Source organism: Ambystoma mexicanum, chromosome 11, assembly GCF_040938575.1.
Source record: "Ambystoma mexicanum isolate Mex_15411 chromosome 11, UKY_AmexF1_1, whole genome shotgun sequence".
NCBI lineage: Eukaryota > Metazoa > Chordata > Amphibia > Caudata > Ambystomatidae > Ambystoma > Ambystoma mexicanum.
This window is the reverse complement of record NC_090934.1, coordinates 163,698,831-163,718,136: the sequence shown is the minus strand read 5'-3', so window position 1 is coordinate 163,718,136 and position 19,306 is coordinate 163,698,831. Positions and strand designations below refer to the sequence as shown.

General features: G+C 45.8%; 1 protein-coding gene across 3 annotated transcripts in view; it reads right to left on the bottom strand.

The window, feature by feature from the left end:
• Positions 1-216: 216 nt before the first annotated feature.
• MTFR1L (mitochondrial fission regulator 1 like) overlaps positions 217-19,306 on the bottom strand; it is a 223,591-nt gene continuing 204,501 nt past the window's right edge. The window contains exon 7 of one of the 3 annotated variants that reach the window (XM_069622699.1): positions 217-3,854. In XM_069622699.1, the coding sequence (XP_069478800.1) occupies positions 3,728-3,854 (127 nt within the window). In that variant the 3' untranslated portion in view covers positions 217-3,727. The remainder of the gene's footprint in view (positions 3,855-19,306) is intronic. The other 2 variants (XM_069622697.1, XM_069622698.1) reach the window with 2 other exon arrangements.

Here is a 19,306-nt window from a genome sequence, read left to right as displayed (position 1 = left end):
TTGCTATGCAAGGCTGCTGAGGTGAGATGTCCCAGTGCCAGGGTATTATGATTTTTGTCGAAAGAGGGACTACGAGAATAATTATTGAACACTTTCTTAAACGTTGTTGTGGCCCCACAAACCGCCTGTGGCCACGTCCCTTTGGGAAATACTACAGATTTTCAGAGGTGACTCCTTTTAGAGCACTACATCAATAATAAAACACTTTACAAAAGATGAATTACTGCTGCTATAGCTGACTTTATTAATAACATGTTCAAATGGAACCAAAGTTTATTTTACAAAGCTCAATAGGCCATTCTTCCCCACCCACCAAATGAGAACATTAAATAACAAACATATCCCTTATAAATTTCTTTGGAAATGCAATTTTCTAAATAAATATCGAAACCCTCGCCTCTACAGAGCCACCTTTTTTTGTATCCTGTATGCAAAAAGTGGTCCCACTTTGGCACTCCTGAATGTGGGGCGGTATGAAGCCACCCTAGTCCCTGCACTTCTAGTCTTGTGGAAATGCAATTTCGATCCTGAAATTCCATGAACTAATAACTCAATCATTCAGTGCTGTGACTCCGACATTCCTAAAATACAACAATTGATTCCCCTACTAATGAATCCAACTTCATCAGATCCTGCACGTTTTCAAAAATCCTCAAAGAGTGCTCTCTGCCGGTTAGTATGAATGTATGCCTTGCAGCTGAGTTAAGAAGAGCCAGTTTCACATAATTGACAATGGTCTTGGATGACTTGCTCTGCATTCTCCAGAAGAGGAGGCAGACTTGCTTATGTGCCTCTACTGTACTGAAAATGGAGGACTTACTGAGCATGGCAAAGCGTAGAGGGATACGAGGCAGTCATGTTGTGAGGGAGTGAGGGGGGACTTTAAAGAAACATTCTTCAATTTATCTCCGGCCAGTCTGGACTTCGAGCAAAACATCCATCTCCCGCACAAAGACTAAACTATGTTTGACACTTTGCTTCTCAACAACCCCATCAATCATTGGGACCACTGGATCTTGACTTGAAGATAACTCTTAACCATATATCAAAGGTCTAGTAGTTTTCATATAATGTCCGGCTGCCCAGATGCAATTAATAGTAAAAGTGTACACATTCCAACATAATCAATTGGAGAAAAAATGACACCTACCATGGTAGGCTGCAACCTTCATAATGCAGTACTGTTTTGCACCGACTTTGAACATTCTTTGCTAAAAGAGATCAAGGAGTTATTAGCCCCTTCAGAGAATTAACAAGTAGTACAGAAAATCCTTCTCCAGTTGGAACATTATGCTTCTGAAAGGTATATTTGTGCAGCCCTATACTTCAAAGTCTCTTTGTAAAATCTGTCAAAGTTTTCAAAACTCATTGCCTATCCTCAGTACTTTTACTGAATTCTGAAAAATAAGTGGTGTATTTGCTTTTACCTCAAATGAATCAACAGTTCATTTGTCTAAACCTTGACGTTTAATGATACTAGGATAATAAGTCGCGTGGAGCCTACGTTACAGAAAAAAGGACATTCATGAAAACCTTTGTCTGTGAATATCATTTGGATAAGGAAAGCAATATGAATTGTGATCACAAGCCTCAGAGGTGGATCAGAAACAAATTCACAAGCGCCAGATTGCATGGACCTCAGGTGCTGGGAGCCAGCAAAGCCTGGCCCTTTTCACTGACAACTTCTTGACTATAAGAAGCTGCCAGGGATAAAGAGCATAGTCACTGTCCGATATTATGCCCATTTACTTACAGGAACAGAAGTAGAAATGTTGTGTGATAAACACACATGGAGGCAAATGACATGATTAAGCCAGAGTTTTGAATTTTGGGGTCAGTCGCAGGTGGCTCCCAGTTCTATTCTTATAATAGTAATACTACCCTTGAACTACATACAACACAGAATGCACGGCCTCTTTCTGATGCCACAGCAGTAGTAACCATGTCCATTACAAAAACACCTCACCGTGATGGACCTAGAAGTATAAAGGGTGTACAAACTAACAAGTGCCTTTAAACTCCCTGTGGTACCTTGCCCTTGTACCCACATTGTACAGACATCAGAACCTTAGCTACTCAAATTCTGAACTTTGACTGGCCAGAGTCAGGACTGGTTTTAAAGAATACATTCTTGTAGCAGAGTAAACTGGATCTTCTCTACCATATGCCAGATAGATTTTCTTTAATCTATCAATGCTACCTATAGTTACCAGGCTTGCGCTTATTCCACATTTTCAGTGACACAGCTCTGCCTTAATTTATTGTACTTTATTAATACCATTCTGGTTGTCTCTGAAGTCTCTTCCAGCGAGACCAGAGGGATCCCATACTTTCTTTGATGCACCTAATTTCATAGTATGAGAGTGTCTACTTCAGTAAGATTCATTTAATTATATGCCTAAACTGTATCACAGGACAGAGTCGTGCCTATGATCATCAAGAGCCAAGCACTCCAGACATGCATAATGAATTCATGTCAGCGTCTTTACTGATGAACTAAGTCTTCAACATCTGTGTAGGCTTCATTGCAACTATGGCTTATTAGAATTCTGTCCTAAAATCCTCCCATCGCAAACATCCCAAGCATGAAAATAAACAATGGTTTAGAAAACTTGACACGAATTGGGAGCTATGAGCAAATACAACTTTAAAACAGAATGCATTATCAACAGTGAAAGGTTAAACTCTGCGAGGGTCTTCATTACAAAGGGAGTTGGAGGTCAAAAAGCAGGTGTGAATCCACAGCAGTAATTATTTAGGATGTGTGTGTGTGTGTATGCATTGCAGGGTTAAAAAGGCCAATTTTAGGAGTCCATGTGTGCATAGTTAAGGATACTGAAACCATGTCCTTGTCATGTTAATTCACTCAGTCAAGAGACTGGCACAAATAGTCAGAACCATGAGGAAAGTCAGTGTCCCTTTTTTTCTGACAGAATTAAATAAGAGCTAGTTTTACAGTCACCTTCAGGCCCATGGGAGGGCTGAACAGGAAGAAGATATCCACACATTTCAGAATGGTATTACGGGGGTAATTTACTACTGACGCAGAACTATTCAAGAAGGTGCTTCCATGCACAGGCAGCACAGCAAATTGCATTGCATATTCCATACTGACAGCAAAGGCAGGGGGCTTACAGTCGAGGCTTTAACAGCAGTAGTTTAGCTACAAATACCATGAGAGTCTAACAACATCCATTTTAAAGTGACATTCAAGCATTTGCAGGATACGCAAGTCTGGGCTCTGAAACCTTATAAATTGTTCCAAGGTCCGCTGAAAGCAAAGGCCTGGTTTCCATAGGCACATGTTGATATTGCAGTCCTTTGCAGACTTGTTCTCCACTTTTTAGCAAAGAGCAGAAGGACAACAGGACCATCCACATTACAAATACGAGTATGAAATGCCCCGGTTAGGACCACGTGGAAAGAACAATGCAAATTCAACCTTCATTTAATGAGTAAAAAGGTAAATGCCTACTTTTTTTTTAAAGCGTTTGACGCGCTTCAATAAAACAAGCACATTCGTACAACTACAAACTTCACACTGAAGTCTGTGCAAAATAATTCTATTGTTTTTATAAGTATCTAAAAAAGTAGACTCTTTACCAACGTGCTTTGCTTGTAACCCGTGGAAACTGGTTACTTTTTTTACTTGATTGTTCAAAGTCCTACGGCGGTCTAGAAAAGGCTTTTTCTGGCGTGCATAATGCGAGAGCATTCAGTGTTCAAACTAATGGATAGAAGCGCTCTTCTTTGTGGTCACATTCACATCGTTCAGGAGAAACTTCTGTCTTAAAACTTCAGATATGAGACTGGCAGGATCCTCTTCCTGCACAGAGCTTCGACTTCTGCTGCACCTGCAAAATAGAAAAAGATACATTTATCTATATAAATGATTTGTATTTCAAACACCTTCTTAAGATCTTTGATAAGCAAATGACTAAATGTATATATTTCTCCATTTCCATCCTTGATATTGGATACCACATAACACACAGAGCATGTCCATTTATGAAAGATCCACCCCACAAAAGAATAAATTACATACACGGACCACCTTTGGTCAGTATTGCTATAAAGAGTGCACACTACTGTTGGGAAGGAACCTAGTGCTTTCCTTAATTTCCAAAGTTTCCAAGTGCTTTTGAATTAGGCAAAACTTCTGTTAACTGTTTTCTAAGCACTACAAGAGTCCAGGGGGGAGGAGGGTCACTAGATAAAGATGGTTAGGATTAAAATCTAAGTGCAAACAACTACGTAGGTGGATATGTATATTTGTAAAACTGTTGTACATTGTAAATTAGCTTTGCTCATAGCACACAGTAAAAGTCATGCTGTGCTAAATATAGACTAGGCAGGCTGGAGGGCATGAAGTTGTTGAGCAACTGTTCCGGTCAATCACAGGCCAATGGAGACTAAGATTCAGCACGACAGTACTAGAAAAACACGTTTTATTATGAGAAATACTGAACCAGATAATATATCATTTTATGGAGTAAGTGCTGAGATAATGGCGGGGAGATGCGTTTATGTATGAATGTTTATAACATAGTAAATTATGCTAAACTAGAGCGACAAAGTATTCCTGCTAATACAGCATTATGTTAAGTAGGGAACCTGGCCATGCAACACTGGAGACACTGCAAGCATCCCTTGTATGGCAAGAAAGACAAGTCTGGAGGAGCTCTGCTGGTATCCAGTGACCAAAAGTATTTAAACTCCAGGCACAGCACCAGTATTCAGGACTTGGGAGCCAGCCACAGAGGACAGAATGCTGGTTGGAATTCCCCCAATCCTCATGATCTGTAAAGATTAAAGTCTTGTTATCACCTGCAAGATAGACTCATGGCTTTTAATTCCCTAGAGGGGTGCATTTACTCTGATTTGAGGGTGATGAGGAGGTAAGCCAAAATATTTAAGGGGCTCCCCTGTAAATTGGGGTTTGCTTTCACTACCAAACGAGACGCATTACCAAAATGGTGTTTTTGGAACCAGACCATGCTCAGAGCGCTGGGACTCGCAAGGCTCAGGTTTTGCAACACAACGTATGCTACCATTAGGAGCCAGCTGTTAGGAAAAATAGAGCTACAAACTTTGGGCCTGATTCGTGGAAGTGTTTTATAATGAGGAGCAGGTGCAAGTGGATCTAGGTCACCTGGCCTAAGCCCCGCCCAACTGGTGCCTTCCTGCTTGCCGCTCTTTTTCCACCACTTAGCAAGCCCCATCCACCTGGTGCCTTCCTGCCTGCTGCTCTGTTTCCCTACTCAAGGAGCCCTCCAGCCTCTTTTCCTTTGCAGATGGGGAGCAGGTGCAAGTGGATCTAGGTCACCTGGTCTAAGCACCACCCACCTTCTTAGCCCTGCCTCTTCCTTCCTGCTCTTAACTATTAGATGAAGGGCGTCTCTCGCCCGGGCATCTGAAGTGATGGGCAGATGAAGAAAAGGGCAATTCCTGTTTGGACCTGTTCGGACCAGGAGGACCCAGGGCCCGACCCCCTGCTCAGACAGCAGGTAAGCATGCACCAACATGCGTTTCCCCCTGTCCCCACAGGCCATCCCCACCCCCTTGGGTCCCCCTGTGATGTTCCCTTGTGCCCCTTTCTCGCACACAGGCGTTGCCTGTTTTGCTTGATTCTACTACCCTGCTCCCCCTCAACCTGCTCCAGCCTACTTCTGCAGGAGTATGTCCTGATACATTCTGGTTTCACCATCACCGTCTTGTGGCCAATGCTGGATTTGACTTTTATGGACTTACTTCATTCACGGTGCGTCACTCTTTCTCAACTCTCATGCTGGACTTTGCATCTTGTACTCATGGTGGCCCTGAATCATGTTTGTTCCATCTTCATCTTGTATCCTGGCTTGCAACATTATGTGTTACTACTGACTTCTGCAATTGTATTCGATCTCCACTCTCTCCTCCTTTCCCTTCTCCCTTTTCCCATCTCCTCCCCTTACTTTCTTCTATGCACTTACTCTATCAGAATTGTCCCTGGACCTAATATGATAGCAACCTCGTCTGTTTCTCCACCCTCCCATTACTGGTTTTTTCCTCCCCACACCCCCTCCAGCACTATCTGAAATGTTGTCAGGCCTAGTAAGATAGTCACTTGTTTTGTTCCTCCCCTCCCTTTCTGCACCCCTCTCCCTCACCTTTTGTTTTTCTCCGGCCCTCACAGAAATGTTGTCAGGCCTAGTACGGTAGTCGCCTGTCTGTGTCCATTTCCCTCCCACTCTCCCCCTCCCTTCTTTATCTATGTCTTAGCTCTTGCACTATCTGAAATGTCGTCAGGCCGAGTACAATAGTTAATTTCACATCCTTACTGTTAATGGCCTGTAAGAATGTCATTGTATTTTCCCTTGTTCCCTCCCTTGCCTTGAAGCGCTTTGAAACACATTGTGTATAGGCGCTATATAAATAAACTACATCATAATGGTGCAATCCCATAGGAAACCGTTCCATGAATCAGGACCTTTATCTTTAATCTCTACCCTTAAAGATACATATTGCATTGGCTCGCTATAGTCCATTCAAATAAATTGACTGCACTTCTTTGAGGAAGCAACCATTCTACCTGGCCCAATCTCCAACAAAAGCAGGTACTGCAGTCTCAAAATATGGGCGGACACATTTTGTATATCACCTTGCACAAGAGACTGGGCAAAAAGTGCCTCAATGCATGGACCATACAGGAATGGTACACCAAGTGGGTAGGTAAGAAAGTACCTCTCACTACACTGGGGAATCCCCCTTCACATTTTTGCTGGCTTTTTAAGCGCCCTGTCTTCAATTTCCCCACCAAGGCTTAATTTAAATCTTCACTTGAGAAAGCAGCACTATTCCCCAATGTGCTGTCTTGATCGTCTTTAAGTCCACCACAGTGGGTGCACGCCAAAAGTGCCCCGTATTGTCCGAGTTATCACAGCAAGACCCTGTGTCTTTGATAAAGATGGCAGCCTTTCACATAGATGCACGACTGTGAAGCTATTTTACTGCAATGGCAGCCATTTTCTACATAAAAGATCAAAATGGCTTCCTTGCCATATAACCAGGCAACTGACTGTTGCCCTTCTGATGCGTTTGAGGCAGGTAAAGACATGTCTGGTCCTTTCCCTATGTGAGCTCTGTCTCAGAGAAAACAATGGCAGCCTTACTGTACAGGTTTACTTGTAGCTGGGCTCAGCTTCTACCAAAACGTCAATGTACCCTCCGTGTATGATCACGTGCTGATGCCCCCGAAAACAAGCATGAGACTGGCCTCAACCGATTGGCAGGATGCCATATGTTTGAGTGGTTCATGGTATGCGCTGGTGCCATTAGCTATTCAAATACATGGAACTGCTCCTGTGGACCTAGAAACCTGCTTCACCAAATAAGCTGAACTTCTGATCCTCAGAGGACCCATTTGCAGCAATCCCTCCCCTCGATAAGGGGGAGCCGTCAGAACTACACCTCTGCAGTCTGTGTTTATTTGGTAATGTGCACCCAACCCTTAGGTAGCTGGGCGCAACAGGTACAAGGATACTTCAGGCTTAGTTACACACTGGAATAGGTACAGTAAAGGCAGCAAGTAAAATGCAGTCAGGTACAGTGATATGGTACAGTAGTTTACATACACAGGCAGGTACATAGGTATATATGGCGGAGTATCCAGGGATCAAATGTCATTCGCTCGCAGCCATTTTAGAGAATTCCGCCTAAAGCTGAAATAGGACTGGTCAGATCTGAGGGCTGGGGGTAATGCGTTCCAGGATTGTGCGGCTTTCACCGGGAAACTACTTCCTCCAGCTTTTATTAGCTTAAATCTAGGTATCTCTAGGCAGTGTAAGTTGGCAGCTCTGGAGGGGCGGGCGAAGTTCTCCTAACCATTCTCTCTGTGAGGTATGGAGGTGCTGCATTGTTAGGGCATTTGAATGTGAGTGAAACTGTTTGAGTCGGATCCTGTCGCATATCTTTAGCCAATGGTAATCTCTTCTGATGTTGGAGATGTGTTCTCGGTTTGGTATGTTTAGGGCAGTTCTAAGGGCATTCTTTTGTAACATTTGTATTTTCTCGAGGATATATTTGTTAGCTCCTAGGTATAGGGCGCTATAGTAATCCAGTTCTGACATTATTAGGGCATTGACGAGGGTGATGCAGTTGGCTTTAGTCAGAAATGGTCTGCGGGCCCTGATGAGCTTACAGGTGTAAGCGGTAGAAGATGCCATGGAGTTAACCTGTTTCCATAGGGTTAAGGTGGAGTCGAGGTAGAAGCTTAACGTTTTTACCTCTTTAACTACTTTGATTGTGTTGCCGTCTATATTGAATGCTGAGCAGTTGGAATTCAGTTTTTTTAGGTTGGCATCGGAACCAAGAATCAGGATCTCTATCTATCGTCATTCAGGCAGAGGCCATGGGATGCCATCCAGGCCTGAATGAGGAGGTATATTTTATTTACCGAGGCTGTGTCCTTGTCAAAATTGCCCAAAAGGGGAATGAGGATCTGGGGGTCATCCACATAATTCAAGTAGGTGACACCCAGTCTGTCCAATTTGTTGAATAGGGGCTTGGTAAATATGTTAAACATAGTGGGCGAGACACATGATCCCTGAGGAACGCCGCAGGTGGTCTGGATTTGGTTTGCTGATGTCAAGGGGGGAAACATCTCATTGTTCTATTTTCTAAGAAGGACTGGACCCAGGCTATTGCGTCACTTGAGAAGTAGGCTGCCGACGCCAGGTGTTTACGCAAGACTGCGTGGTCCGGCAAGTCAAAGGCCGCCGACAAATCGAGGAGGAGTAGCATGGTTGTTTTGCCTTTGTCCTTAAGCTCATCAATTTGGGTTTTTAGGTCAATTAATGCCGTTTCCATGCCCTGCTGTGGCCTGAATCCAGGTTGGCGGGAGCCAAGTAGGTGGCTTGCTTCAAGGTAGTTCTGAATTTGCAAACGCTACTCTGTGTACTTCACAGAAGCCCATGGATAGGTGTATTAACATCAAGGAAATGGGAACTCCATTTCTCTGCAGTTGGAAAGTAGTCACTTCAAGCTGGACTCAGTTTCTGTCCTTTCTCGAAGGGAACCTCTACTGCCAGCCCTGCAGCACTGAATCTAGAGTGGAGAATCTATTGGCTCGAACGAAGGATCAACGAGCTTCACTGTTATCATTGCTGTTGCATCCATCCAACTTGAGGGTCCCCCTCTCAGGAGTCCATCAAACTCAACTGCACAGTTCAACTTGTTCTTTCATCGGCATGGCCTCTCTGCCCGCAGACACAGCCACTCTGAACCATTACGGAAAACGGTGCTGACTCGGCTATTTGGACTCCCTTCTAACCCCCTTATCTACTGACCTGTGCAACGTACCCCAACAGCATTCTCTACATCCTGGAGGTCGTCGGACTCAAAAAAGCCACCATAGGTTCCATTAATCTGTGCCTAGGCAATCCTCCAGTAGAGGTGTCCTCTTGGCACCGGACCGCAACTTAGCCTCTGGAACTCTGAAATCTTCCTTCCTGGACATCATCCACCAATCTGTCTTCTTGCTGGGGTTAGGGTCCCTCCTCAAAGGCAGCATGAATATTTCCTCCGCTGCAGCTCCGCCTACGAAGCTGGTGACTTTTGTTATGTCCCAACTATAACAGGAGTGGCCCATTGTTTCCGTCACATTGTTTTCTACGTTTAAGACTTTTAAACTTTTCAAAACTCTCCACAAAGTACTGAAACTTGTAATTACCTGTAAGGAATATTTCTTCAATTGTTCCATGGTGTCCCTTTTTGGGCACTCAGATTTTTTAATTTTTTACTCTAGCTCTAAAATAAGGAACTTTACTGTAATGTGAATGTATTCTTCCTGCAGACCTTTTGATTCAGACCGAGGCCAAATCCCACATGTTTGACAACAAATCTAAACCAAAGACATTTCTCCTGGAAATCAGTGTGGATTGGTTAGTTCTAGGACTACTCGAGCATTTTAGCTATTTTTTAACAGTTTTACCAGGTGATCCAGCTCGTCTCTTTTGCAGATATGCTTTGAATCACAGAGATCTGGAGTATTGTTTCCCATATAGATTACCTTGTTATGTTTCCCCCCCATAACTGTATTATCTACATCTGAAATTTGAATGGTTTAGAGTATTTCTAAATATCAAAATAAAGGCTATGCTGTTGCAAAGAAAGCTACCCCTGTTCCAATGCTGATCCTATAATCTTAATTAAGGGACGGATCTGAGGAGTTGGAAACCGGAACGTACAGGGGGTCTAATTCTTTGTTTTTCTTTTTTTTCCCCATTCCAAATGCTCTACACTCCTTACTACTATACTCCTCCTTCCATTTTGTTGCTCGAATCAGACTGCTTGGAACAACTGACATCACTAGCTTTCACCACCCGTGTCTTTCCCATATGTCCCCACCCACAATAAATTGACTATCACTCTATATTACCACAGTTATAATCTCCATTTTTCACCACCCAACCTCAGTCCTATGGCGTAGGTTTACAGACCTCCTCCTCTTATACATGTTATTAAGCGACTTTCAAATCTTGTTTAAATATGAAAACTCAATCATCCAGTTAAATTGAAAAACGTCCTGGAGTACTGCATGAAACAAAAGCAATATTGTCCTTTCAGAAGAATACAGAGGTAGAGAGTGCAAAAGAAAACCGAAACTAGGGTTGATTCTGCCTTGTTCTAAAGCACAACTGAAAAGCATGACGTGGGTGCTGGCGGGACTCAGGTCGAGCCCTCCCCGTAGTAGAAGCGCTCGCACCAGCGGTATATACTGAGAGGAGGAGCCGGCGAATGAAACCAGCGGAGGGCCAGTGGAGGACTTTCTCACCGGAGACGCCGGCACCAGGATGGCACGCTCTCCCCCATGCTGTTCCCGAGGTGAGGCACAGTAAGGGACCCACTGGCCTGGTTGGCGGCGTGAGGGCCCCTCCCCCACGTAGAACAGTGCGTGGGAGATTTGAGAGCACACACCCACAGATGACTTATCTCAATGTGAGTGCACTGAGGGGCCAATACAGAGGAGAGTGTTACGGTGGGAGAGGAGCGCAGATCCACCCTTGGTAATGCAGAGTCCACACAGGATGCATGGAATGAGTGCCCCTCCAAACACATGGGGGTCACTAGGCAGCGCTCTGTCCTGGGAGCGCACAAAGTGATCCCTGCACACCGCCATTGTCGGCCCAGGAGGAGGTGGAGCAAGACAACAGCAGCGCTTGAGCCGTGGTACAAGTGCCCAGTTTGGTGTTTGAACATAGCCTACAATACTGTACGCACCTGCCCAGAAGGAGAGAACGCCTAAAACAGTAGAATACAGCAGAGGGGCCCCACCTCACAGTGCTTGAGGAACGACAGGGGATCACACCACTCTGAGCTATCCAGAGACCCAACAAGCTCCTGACTTGCCCACCATGCGCATGGTCCCTTGGTGGCACTGGCAGAGTGGAGCCCAACTGTTATAGGGTCATTCTGGGCAACATAGGAAGGCTGTGTAGGGCAGGCTCCGCCACCCAACTAATTAGTGCCAGACGCACCGTTCATTGAATAGCTGTACGCTCAGGCGTAAGAAATCGGTTTTCTGATTGAATTAGCACAAGCAGCAGGTGCGGACACATCTGCGGCAGAGTAACCAGAAGGGAACAGCAAGCCCAAGGAGGGGTGGGCCCCCAAAAAGTCTGGGGTGTGTGCCCTCTTCCTGGACTCCGGACATAGGGCGCATCTACGAACTTGAGACTACTGACCGGAGATGACGGGTGAAGAGCATTGACCACGCTAGGATTCCCGTGTCAAAGGGAGGTCCCACAGAGGTGGTAGTCTGGCACCGACTGATTTGTGAGGAGACAATCGCTTTGAGAGAAAGAAGCCTGATTTGCCCCCCACATCCTGATCCATTCCTCAGTGGTGTGCCCTTCCCCCCCCCCGATTTAGGGCTGTGTGCCCGCCACAGGGACAGCATTGGACAACACACGATCAAGGAGAATAACAGGCTGATGAAGTGGAATGGTGAAGTTTTGGACTTGGCCGCCCAGGGATGGATGGGGTGATATGGGCTCCGGATGGCGAGAATGGCAGTAGATTCAGGCTCACACGGGTGGCCTTCCTAGGGTGGGGACACTAAATGTTAAGGGAATTAATTCACCCACGAAAAGTGTGGCCAGGGAGTTTCGTAGAGCGGGCTTCGATGCGAGGTTCCTTCAGGAGACCAAATACGCCAACGGGGAGAAACGAAGGGTCCAGAGTGGGGTAATGGGACAGGAATACTGGGGCTCCGGTCCACTGAGGAAGGCGAGGGTGGTTATTCTCATCAGGAAAGGACTGAAAGTGGAGGTGACCAAAGTGTGGGCAGACGTAGAAGGCAAGGCCCTGATGGTTGTGGGCACGGTACAGAATGCGACTTACACTGGCGACAGTGTACTGCCCCCAACACGGGTCAGTTGCGGTTCCTGTTGAAGACAATCCCGAAGATGATGCTTGAGGTTTCTGGCCGGGGAAGATGGGTTCACGGCTGCCTTCTATAAGACATTTATTTCCCCCCTTGTCATGATCTCTGCTTCCAAAAGGTCAGGACTTACCCAACTCCCTTGGAAGCAGACCCATAACCCAGGTTCCGAGCGCCAACCAGTCCCAATTGGGACCTTTTGGACCCTGTCCTGGCGCCGGTGGCGCCAGGCTCATAAATGTGCCCAGTGCCAGCGCTGGAGGCGCCGGGCTCATAACGCTTGGGTGGACTTACCTGCGGCAGACCATGCTGCTTACTTACCTGCCAGTTGAGCCTCTGATCCTCTTCTGTTTGGGACTACTTTTCCTGTTGGGTGGGGCAGGAGCCACTCCCTAGGTTCAGAACACTGGAACTCTTCTGGAAAGCAGGAACTCTTTTCTTTCCTAGGCGTGGCTGTGGAAGGAGACATCTAAGCACTACAGGAGGCTATTTAAACCACACCCGATGGATGAATCTTGCTTTGCGTTATTCTGCATCCTCTGCAGCAGAACGCTCATCGTGTCTTCTGCATCTGATCCTGGGCCTAAGGAAAAAGGCTTACCATCCTGAATCCAGTCTTCAGCAACACCTATAAAGACAAGAAAGAACAGGTTAGCATTACGGTCTTCAGTGACAGCGCTTCACTTACCTGACCCATCGGTTGTCACCAACGCCTCGCGCTGCATTCCGGCATCTGAAAGACAAAGGCTTACCTACTCTTCGTGCGCTCCGGAGGTCTTCGCACTGCATTCCGGCATCTGAAAGACAAAAGCTTACCAACTCTTCGCACGCTCCGGAGGCCTTCGGCGCTGCATCCCGCATCTGAAAGACAAAACAAGGTGCGTTTAAAGACATTGGGGAACTTTAATACTCACGTGCCATTACTCCGTTCCACATCTAACCCAGTGGGTATTCCTGCACACTACAGCCGCTCCGAACTCGTACCTGCAAAAGAAAAAGACAGTTAGAGCGCATCGTGAAGCAGGCAACAAGCGCTTACTTACGTGCTTCCAGGCGCTTCTATTCATCACACGGGCTCCATCTAAAACTCACTTTAGCCCGTCATTCGCCATCGCCGGAACCCTGCAAAACAAGATACATCATTACTAAAGACTTTTAAAGACATTAGAATTACTCGAAACTTACCGTTCGTGAAGTAAACGACGGACAGCAGTCCTCTGAAGTCAAGAGGCCGGCTCCCCTTATCCAGTGAAGAAACTGGTTACAGCACCCTGCCCCGAAGCAGATGGAGAGCACAGGGTTCACTTACCTAAGGTGAGCGCGTTAACCTTTGGGGTTCTACAGGAGAAGAGAAAGGGAAGAAGAGAGAGACATTCAATAACCCAGTTCATTAATCCCATATTTTCTATCTGCAGACACCTTACCCTTCGAGTCAGACATACAGTGCACAGGGGTCCAGCCCAAAGAGCCAGCCGTGTGTTACACATCACCTTTGAAGATACGGTATACGCCCAGTCAAGACCGGCGCCTCTACGGGAATCAGGTGAGCGTTACACCCCTACTCCCCTTCATGGATGAACTCTTTAATGATATTCTTGAGACAAGGGAAGACCCTGAATCATTCTCACGGGTGTTCATTACGGTAATCCATAAGGAGTGCAGGAACCCCAAAAGAGGTGGGTCGTATCGTCCCATATCGCTTCTTAACTTTGATGCCAAGATTTACACGAGGGTATTGGCGACGAGACTCAAAGTGGGGGTTGGGATCTAGGTTCATGAGGGGGATAATGGCAGTGTACACCACATCCAGGGCATCAATGGTGGTTAACGGAGATTACTCCCGATGGTCCAATTTAGGGAGGGGCACGAGGCAGGGCTTCCCCATCTCTCCAATTTTTTTCCCTAGAAGTCTTGGCACAGAGAATCAGAAAGGCCCCGCAGGTGGAAGGTCTCATGGTTGGAGGGGCTGAGTAAAAGGTGGCCCTATACGCGGATGACCTGTTACACATAAGGAATCCACTGACCTCCGTACCTACGACGATTCAGCTGATGGAACACTATGGTGAACTATCCGGTTTCAAGATTAACAGGGCCAAGTCGGTCTTATTCCCAAAGAAGGAACACAGGCAAGGAGATGGTGCTAGATTTGCCCCACTCAGACTCACGGTTAGAGGGGACACCCTGCGATACCTAGGGATTCCCTAACTTCCCCCCTATTGTTTCCGGCCGATCTTAAAAGATGGGAAAAACGGACCATATCCTGGCTGGGACGACTGAACACCCTGAAGATGGTTTGCCTGCCAAGATTCTTATACGCTTTCTAAATGCTTCCGATTCATCTCCCAGAGTCTTTCTTTGGGGAGGTAAAGGGGGCGATGCTGATGTTTTTGCGGCAGGGGAAGAAAGTGAGAGTAGCATATGAGGTCCTAACATTGCCCAAAGACAGGGAGGTGGGGAGCTTCCGAATCTGAAGTAGTATTATGAAGCGGCACAGCTGAGGGTTTCCATACCCCATCTAAGAAAGCAGAAGCAACTTCAGTGGGTTGGTCTGGACAATAACAATTTAGCCCCTGCTACAGTGGCAGAGTGGCTTTGGGTACCAAGAAGTAAGCTCCCAAGCAAAGTCAGGTACCATCCGATTTTGGGCACCATATAGGAGGTTTGGCGTGAGAGGGGCGACATGCAAAACATTTAGTGGCCATCTCCCCCGGGTCATATCTGGGCCCCCCCGGGGCCGGGAGGCAATACCAAATCCTGACAGATTCCAAGCATGGTTTGAGGCACGCCTAGAGAGGGTGGGCCAGCTCTGGAAAGCAGGCACCTTTATTACAATCACGGACCTAGAAGTGGCATTGAGCATAGGTCCCCTCTCAGTCTTTTCCCATCTCCAGCTTAAGAGCGAGAAATGGAGGGAGAAAATTGAGAGAGACCCCACTCCCTTTGAGGAGCTTGTAGACAAACTGCGGGAAACAAAGGGCTTGATCTCTGCCATGTACAGCGCACTGGTGAATGCTGGGAAGGGGTCAACGAAGAATCTGAGGCTAAGGTAGGAAAGGGATATGGGGTGGGATATAGATCCCGATTTATGGGGGAGAATATGTAGGGGTGGCCTCCCAGACAGATTGCTAGTCAGTACAAGTTGCACGCCATCAGGATTCTTCATAGATGGCAATATGACCCAGTCAGGCTGTCAAAGATGTTCCAATCGGCCAGCCCCATGTGCTGGCGCTTATGTGGGGAGAGGGCCATGTGGCGGGGATGTCCCCGCATTAAGGTGTTTTGGGCTGGATTAAAGATTTGTATGGGAACATCCATACTAATACACAGTTTGACACTGTTTGGGATGGAGGAAATTGAAGGGGATGTCAGAAGGCTGGCGGCGCCCCTGTTGGACGCAGCGAGGGCCTGCTGTAAGGAATAACGGGTTGTGGGGTAAAAGAAAGCAGGTACGGCATAGATAAACTACACTTCCCAGTAGGCATGGGGAAAGTGTAGTTTCTTGGGCCGTTAGGTCACAGCTGCGAGTGATCTGCAATTAGTGCGGGTCTTCATAACGGCCGCTCGCCCGTGCTTCAGTGCTGTTGATTAATGACTGGAGAGCACGGGCGGCGGCGACGGCAGCAGGCAGGAGCAAAGCAGAACACTTAGAAGAGGCGTGAAGGAGTCACGCTAGCAATGCCGTGTGTCATCTTGATTCCTGGGCTGCGGCGGTGAAAACTTTCTTACTGCCTTATTTACTACAGGTCCGGGTCTGTCACGGATGACTCCCCGGGCCATAAAGTTAAGTGGTGCTTATGTTTATGGACTTGCCGGGCCACGGCAGTGATTTTGGGAAAAAACTGACTTTCAGTGCATTGTTTCGCTGGGCGGTGATTTTTGAAATGCCATGTAACTTTCATTTCATTTGAGTCCGGGTGATTTATTGAAGAAAAGTCCGGATACTAAGTGAAGTACACACTAATGGTGCCTCCAGCTTTTGAAGCTAATTAGTTTTGGGAGGTTTCTGCCGGAGATGATATGTTCTGGACACAAGAGATATTTTTGCTAGAAGGCATTTTAACATGGATACTAGGTGCCTTCCAAGTACATTGTTCTATGATTTATGAAGTATATGTGTGGGTCAATACTTTCTTGTTCATTATGCACGCATTTTTGACAAGTCATGATTTCTAATGCATAAGGTTTTTGTCTATGCACAAGGTTTTGTAATGTTAAGTTAATACGGTAGTCAGGTCAGGTTGCAGGAGTAATTATTGAAGTGTTCCTTCAATTAGTTAGGTGTTCTTTGCTTGTATATGTCTTTGTTTTCCCTTCCTTTCCTTTATTTCTCCATCCCCTTTCCCCAACTCCGTCTTCCCCCCCATTGGCTGCCACGTGGCTACCTGTAATTCTATAGCCAGGCGCCCGTGCCAACCACGGTGGGAGGGGTCGATCCATTCGGCTTCTGTGGTTCGGGAGAGGGGATTGAATCCCATTCTCCCTTAAATTCAGAGATTTTGACAGAATCAACAGCCCCCGAATTCGGGAGTACTGAACCACCCAGGCCAAATGGATAACCCTCCTTTAGCAGAAGTGTTAAAGGTACTACAAGATATTCAGGTGGAATGGATACATGTAAGGCAGGAATCTAGCACTTTGAAGAATCAAGTGCAAGGATTGGTAGCACAAGGGACTCCACTGGAGGAAGCAGGGCCGTCTACGGGTAGAACAGGAACCAGAACGCCCACTGTTGTGGTTCAAGCACCCAGCAGTGTGCCTTTGGCAGCGCCTGAAAGGTTTTCTGGGGACCCAAAGAAATACATGACGTTTTTGACCCAGTGTAGATTACATTTTCTGTGTAAACCATCGGCCTTTGAGACTACTCAAGCAAGAACTGCTTTTGTGATTTCATACCCAACAGGAGATGCAGCTGCTTGGGCGATGCCATTGGTACAAAAAGATGATCAATTATTGTATAATTGGGATAATTTTCAGGCTGAATTCGGTAGATTATTTGATCGGAGGGAAGTGTCATTGGCGCAAGACAAGGAGTTATTGGCACTAAAACAGGGTACCAGAGATTTAGTTTCGTATGTGACCCACTTTAATAGACTGGTAATTGAAACAGATTGGCCAGAGAATAAACAAACAGTTCTATTCTATCAGGGATTGAAGGAAGAATTAAAAGACGCCATGGCACAGGTAGAGCCTCAACCCAACACATGTACAGCTATGATTGATTTAGCATTAAGGTTGGATCATAGAATGAATGAGCGAAAGGGAGATAGGAAAAAATCAGAGGTGGTACCTTTTGTAAGATTAGATAGAGGCAGGGTGAACAGAAACAGTGAAGAGGAACCTATGCAGATTGGAGGTGTGAGGGGACCATTATCGGCCACTAAAAAGGAACAGAGGAAGGCTAATAATTTATGTTTGTATTGTGGTCAACCAGGACACTATATTCGTACTTGTCCAAATACTCCTAAGAAGGCAGGGAGTGGAGATAAGAGCAAGGGCGAGTCGGGAAAAGGATTGGGCCGGCCTTAGGGGGAACAAAGGTGTCGGGCTCAGTGGTAGAAAAGTTCCCCACGTGGGTAGCAAATACTTCTCGAAAAGGTAATTCTCATTTGTATATACTGGTAACTTTAATTTTTGCCTGTAATAAACAGATGGTGTCAGCCATGATAGATTCAGGGGCTACTGGAAATTTTATTGACATTGATTTGGCCAAAAGACTGGGGTTGCCTTTAAGGGAAAAGACTCAAGTGGAAGGGGTGTAGTCGGTGGATGGGTCACCTTTAATTTCGGGACCCATTTGTCAGCAAACTCAACCCCTAGAAATGAGGTGTCAGTCTGGTCATGTGGAGGATATTGTACTAGATCTCATCGCAGCTTCCCAGTTCGGTCTTATTTTAGGAATTCCTTGGTTAACTCAGCATAATCCAAGAATTGATTGGGTAGCTAGAGAGATATTTTTTGAGAATACTGAATGTATGGGTAACATTGAAGAAGAAGTGAGCCCTGCATTGTTTTTGGCAGATCAACCACCAGCAGTACAAGTAGTGGGGGCGGTGGGAGTACAGGTTCCGGTGCAATATCAAGAGTATGTGAATGTGTTTGATAAAGGAGGAGCGGAACAACTACCCCCCCATAGACCATACGATTGTGTCAGAGTTGGAACCTGGGGCTAAATTACCATGTAGTAGAATATATGCATTAACGGAAACTGAAAACCAACATTTGAGAGAGTATTTGGATGATATGTTAAAGAAAGGGTTTATTAGACATTCCACATCACCAGTCTCATCCCCATTGTTTTTTGTGCCTAAAAAAGAGGGTACGCTGAGAACATGTATTGATTATCGTGCATTGAATAAGGTGACAGTTAAAAACAGATACCCAGTCCCTTTAATTTCTGGACTGTTGGACCAAGTAAAGACAGCAGTGGTTTACACCAAGCTTGATTTACGTGGAGCTTATCATTTGATTCGGGTCAAAGAAGGGGATGAGTGGAAAACTGCATTTCGAACTAAGTTTGGATTGTTTGAATATTTGGTTATGCCTTTTGGTTTGTGTAATGCTCCTGCAGCATTTCAATTTTTTATGCAGGAAGTTTTGAGTGAGTTTTTGGACATTTTTGTTATTGTATATATTGATGACATTCTAATTTACTCAAATTCACAAGAGCAACATGTGAGTCATGTAAGGGCAGTGTTAAAGAAATTACAAGAACATCAGTTATATGTGAAATTGGAAAAATGTGCCTTTCACGTGAAAAGAGTGGAGTTTTTGGGCTTCATATTGACCCCGGAGGGAATAATTATGGACAAAAACAAGGTACAGGCAGTTTTGGATTGGCCCAAACCCCAGTGTGTTAAAGATATCCAGTCTTTTTTGGGTTTCGCC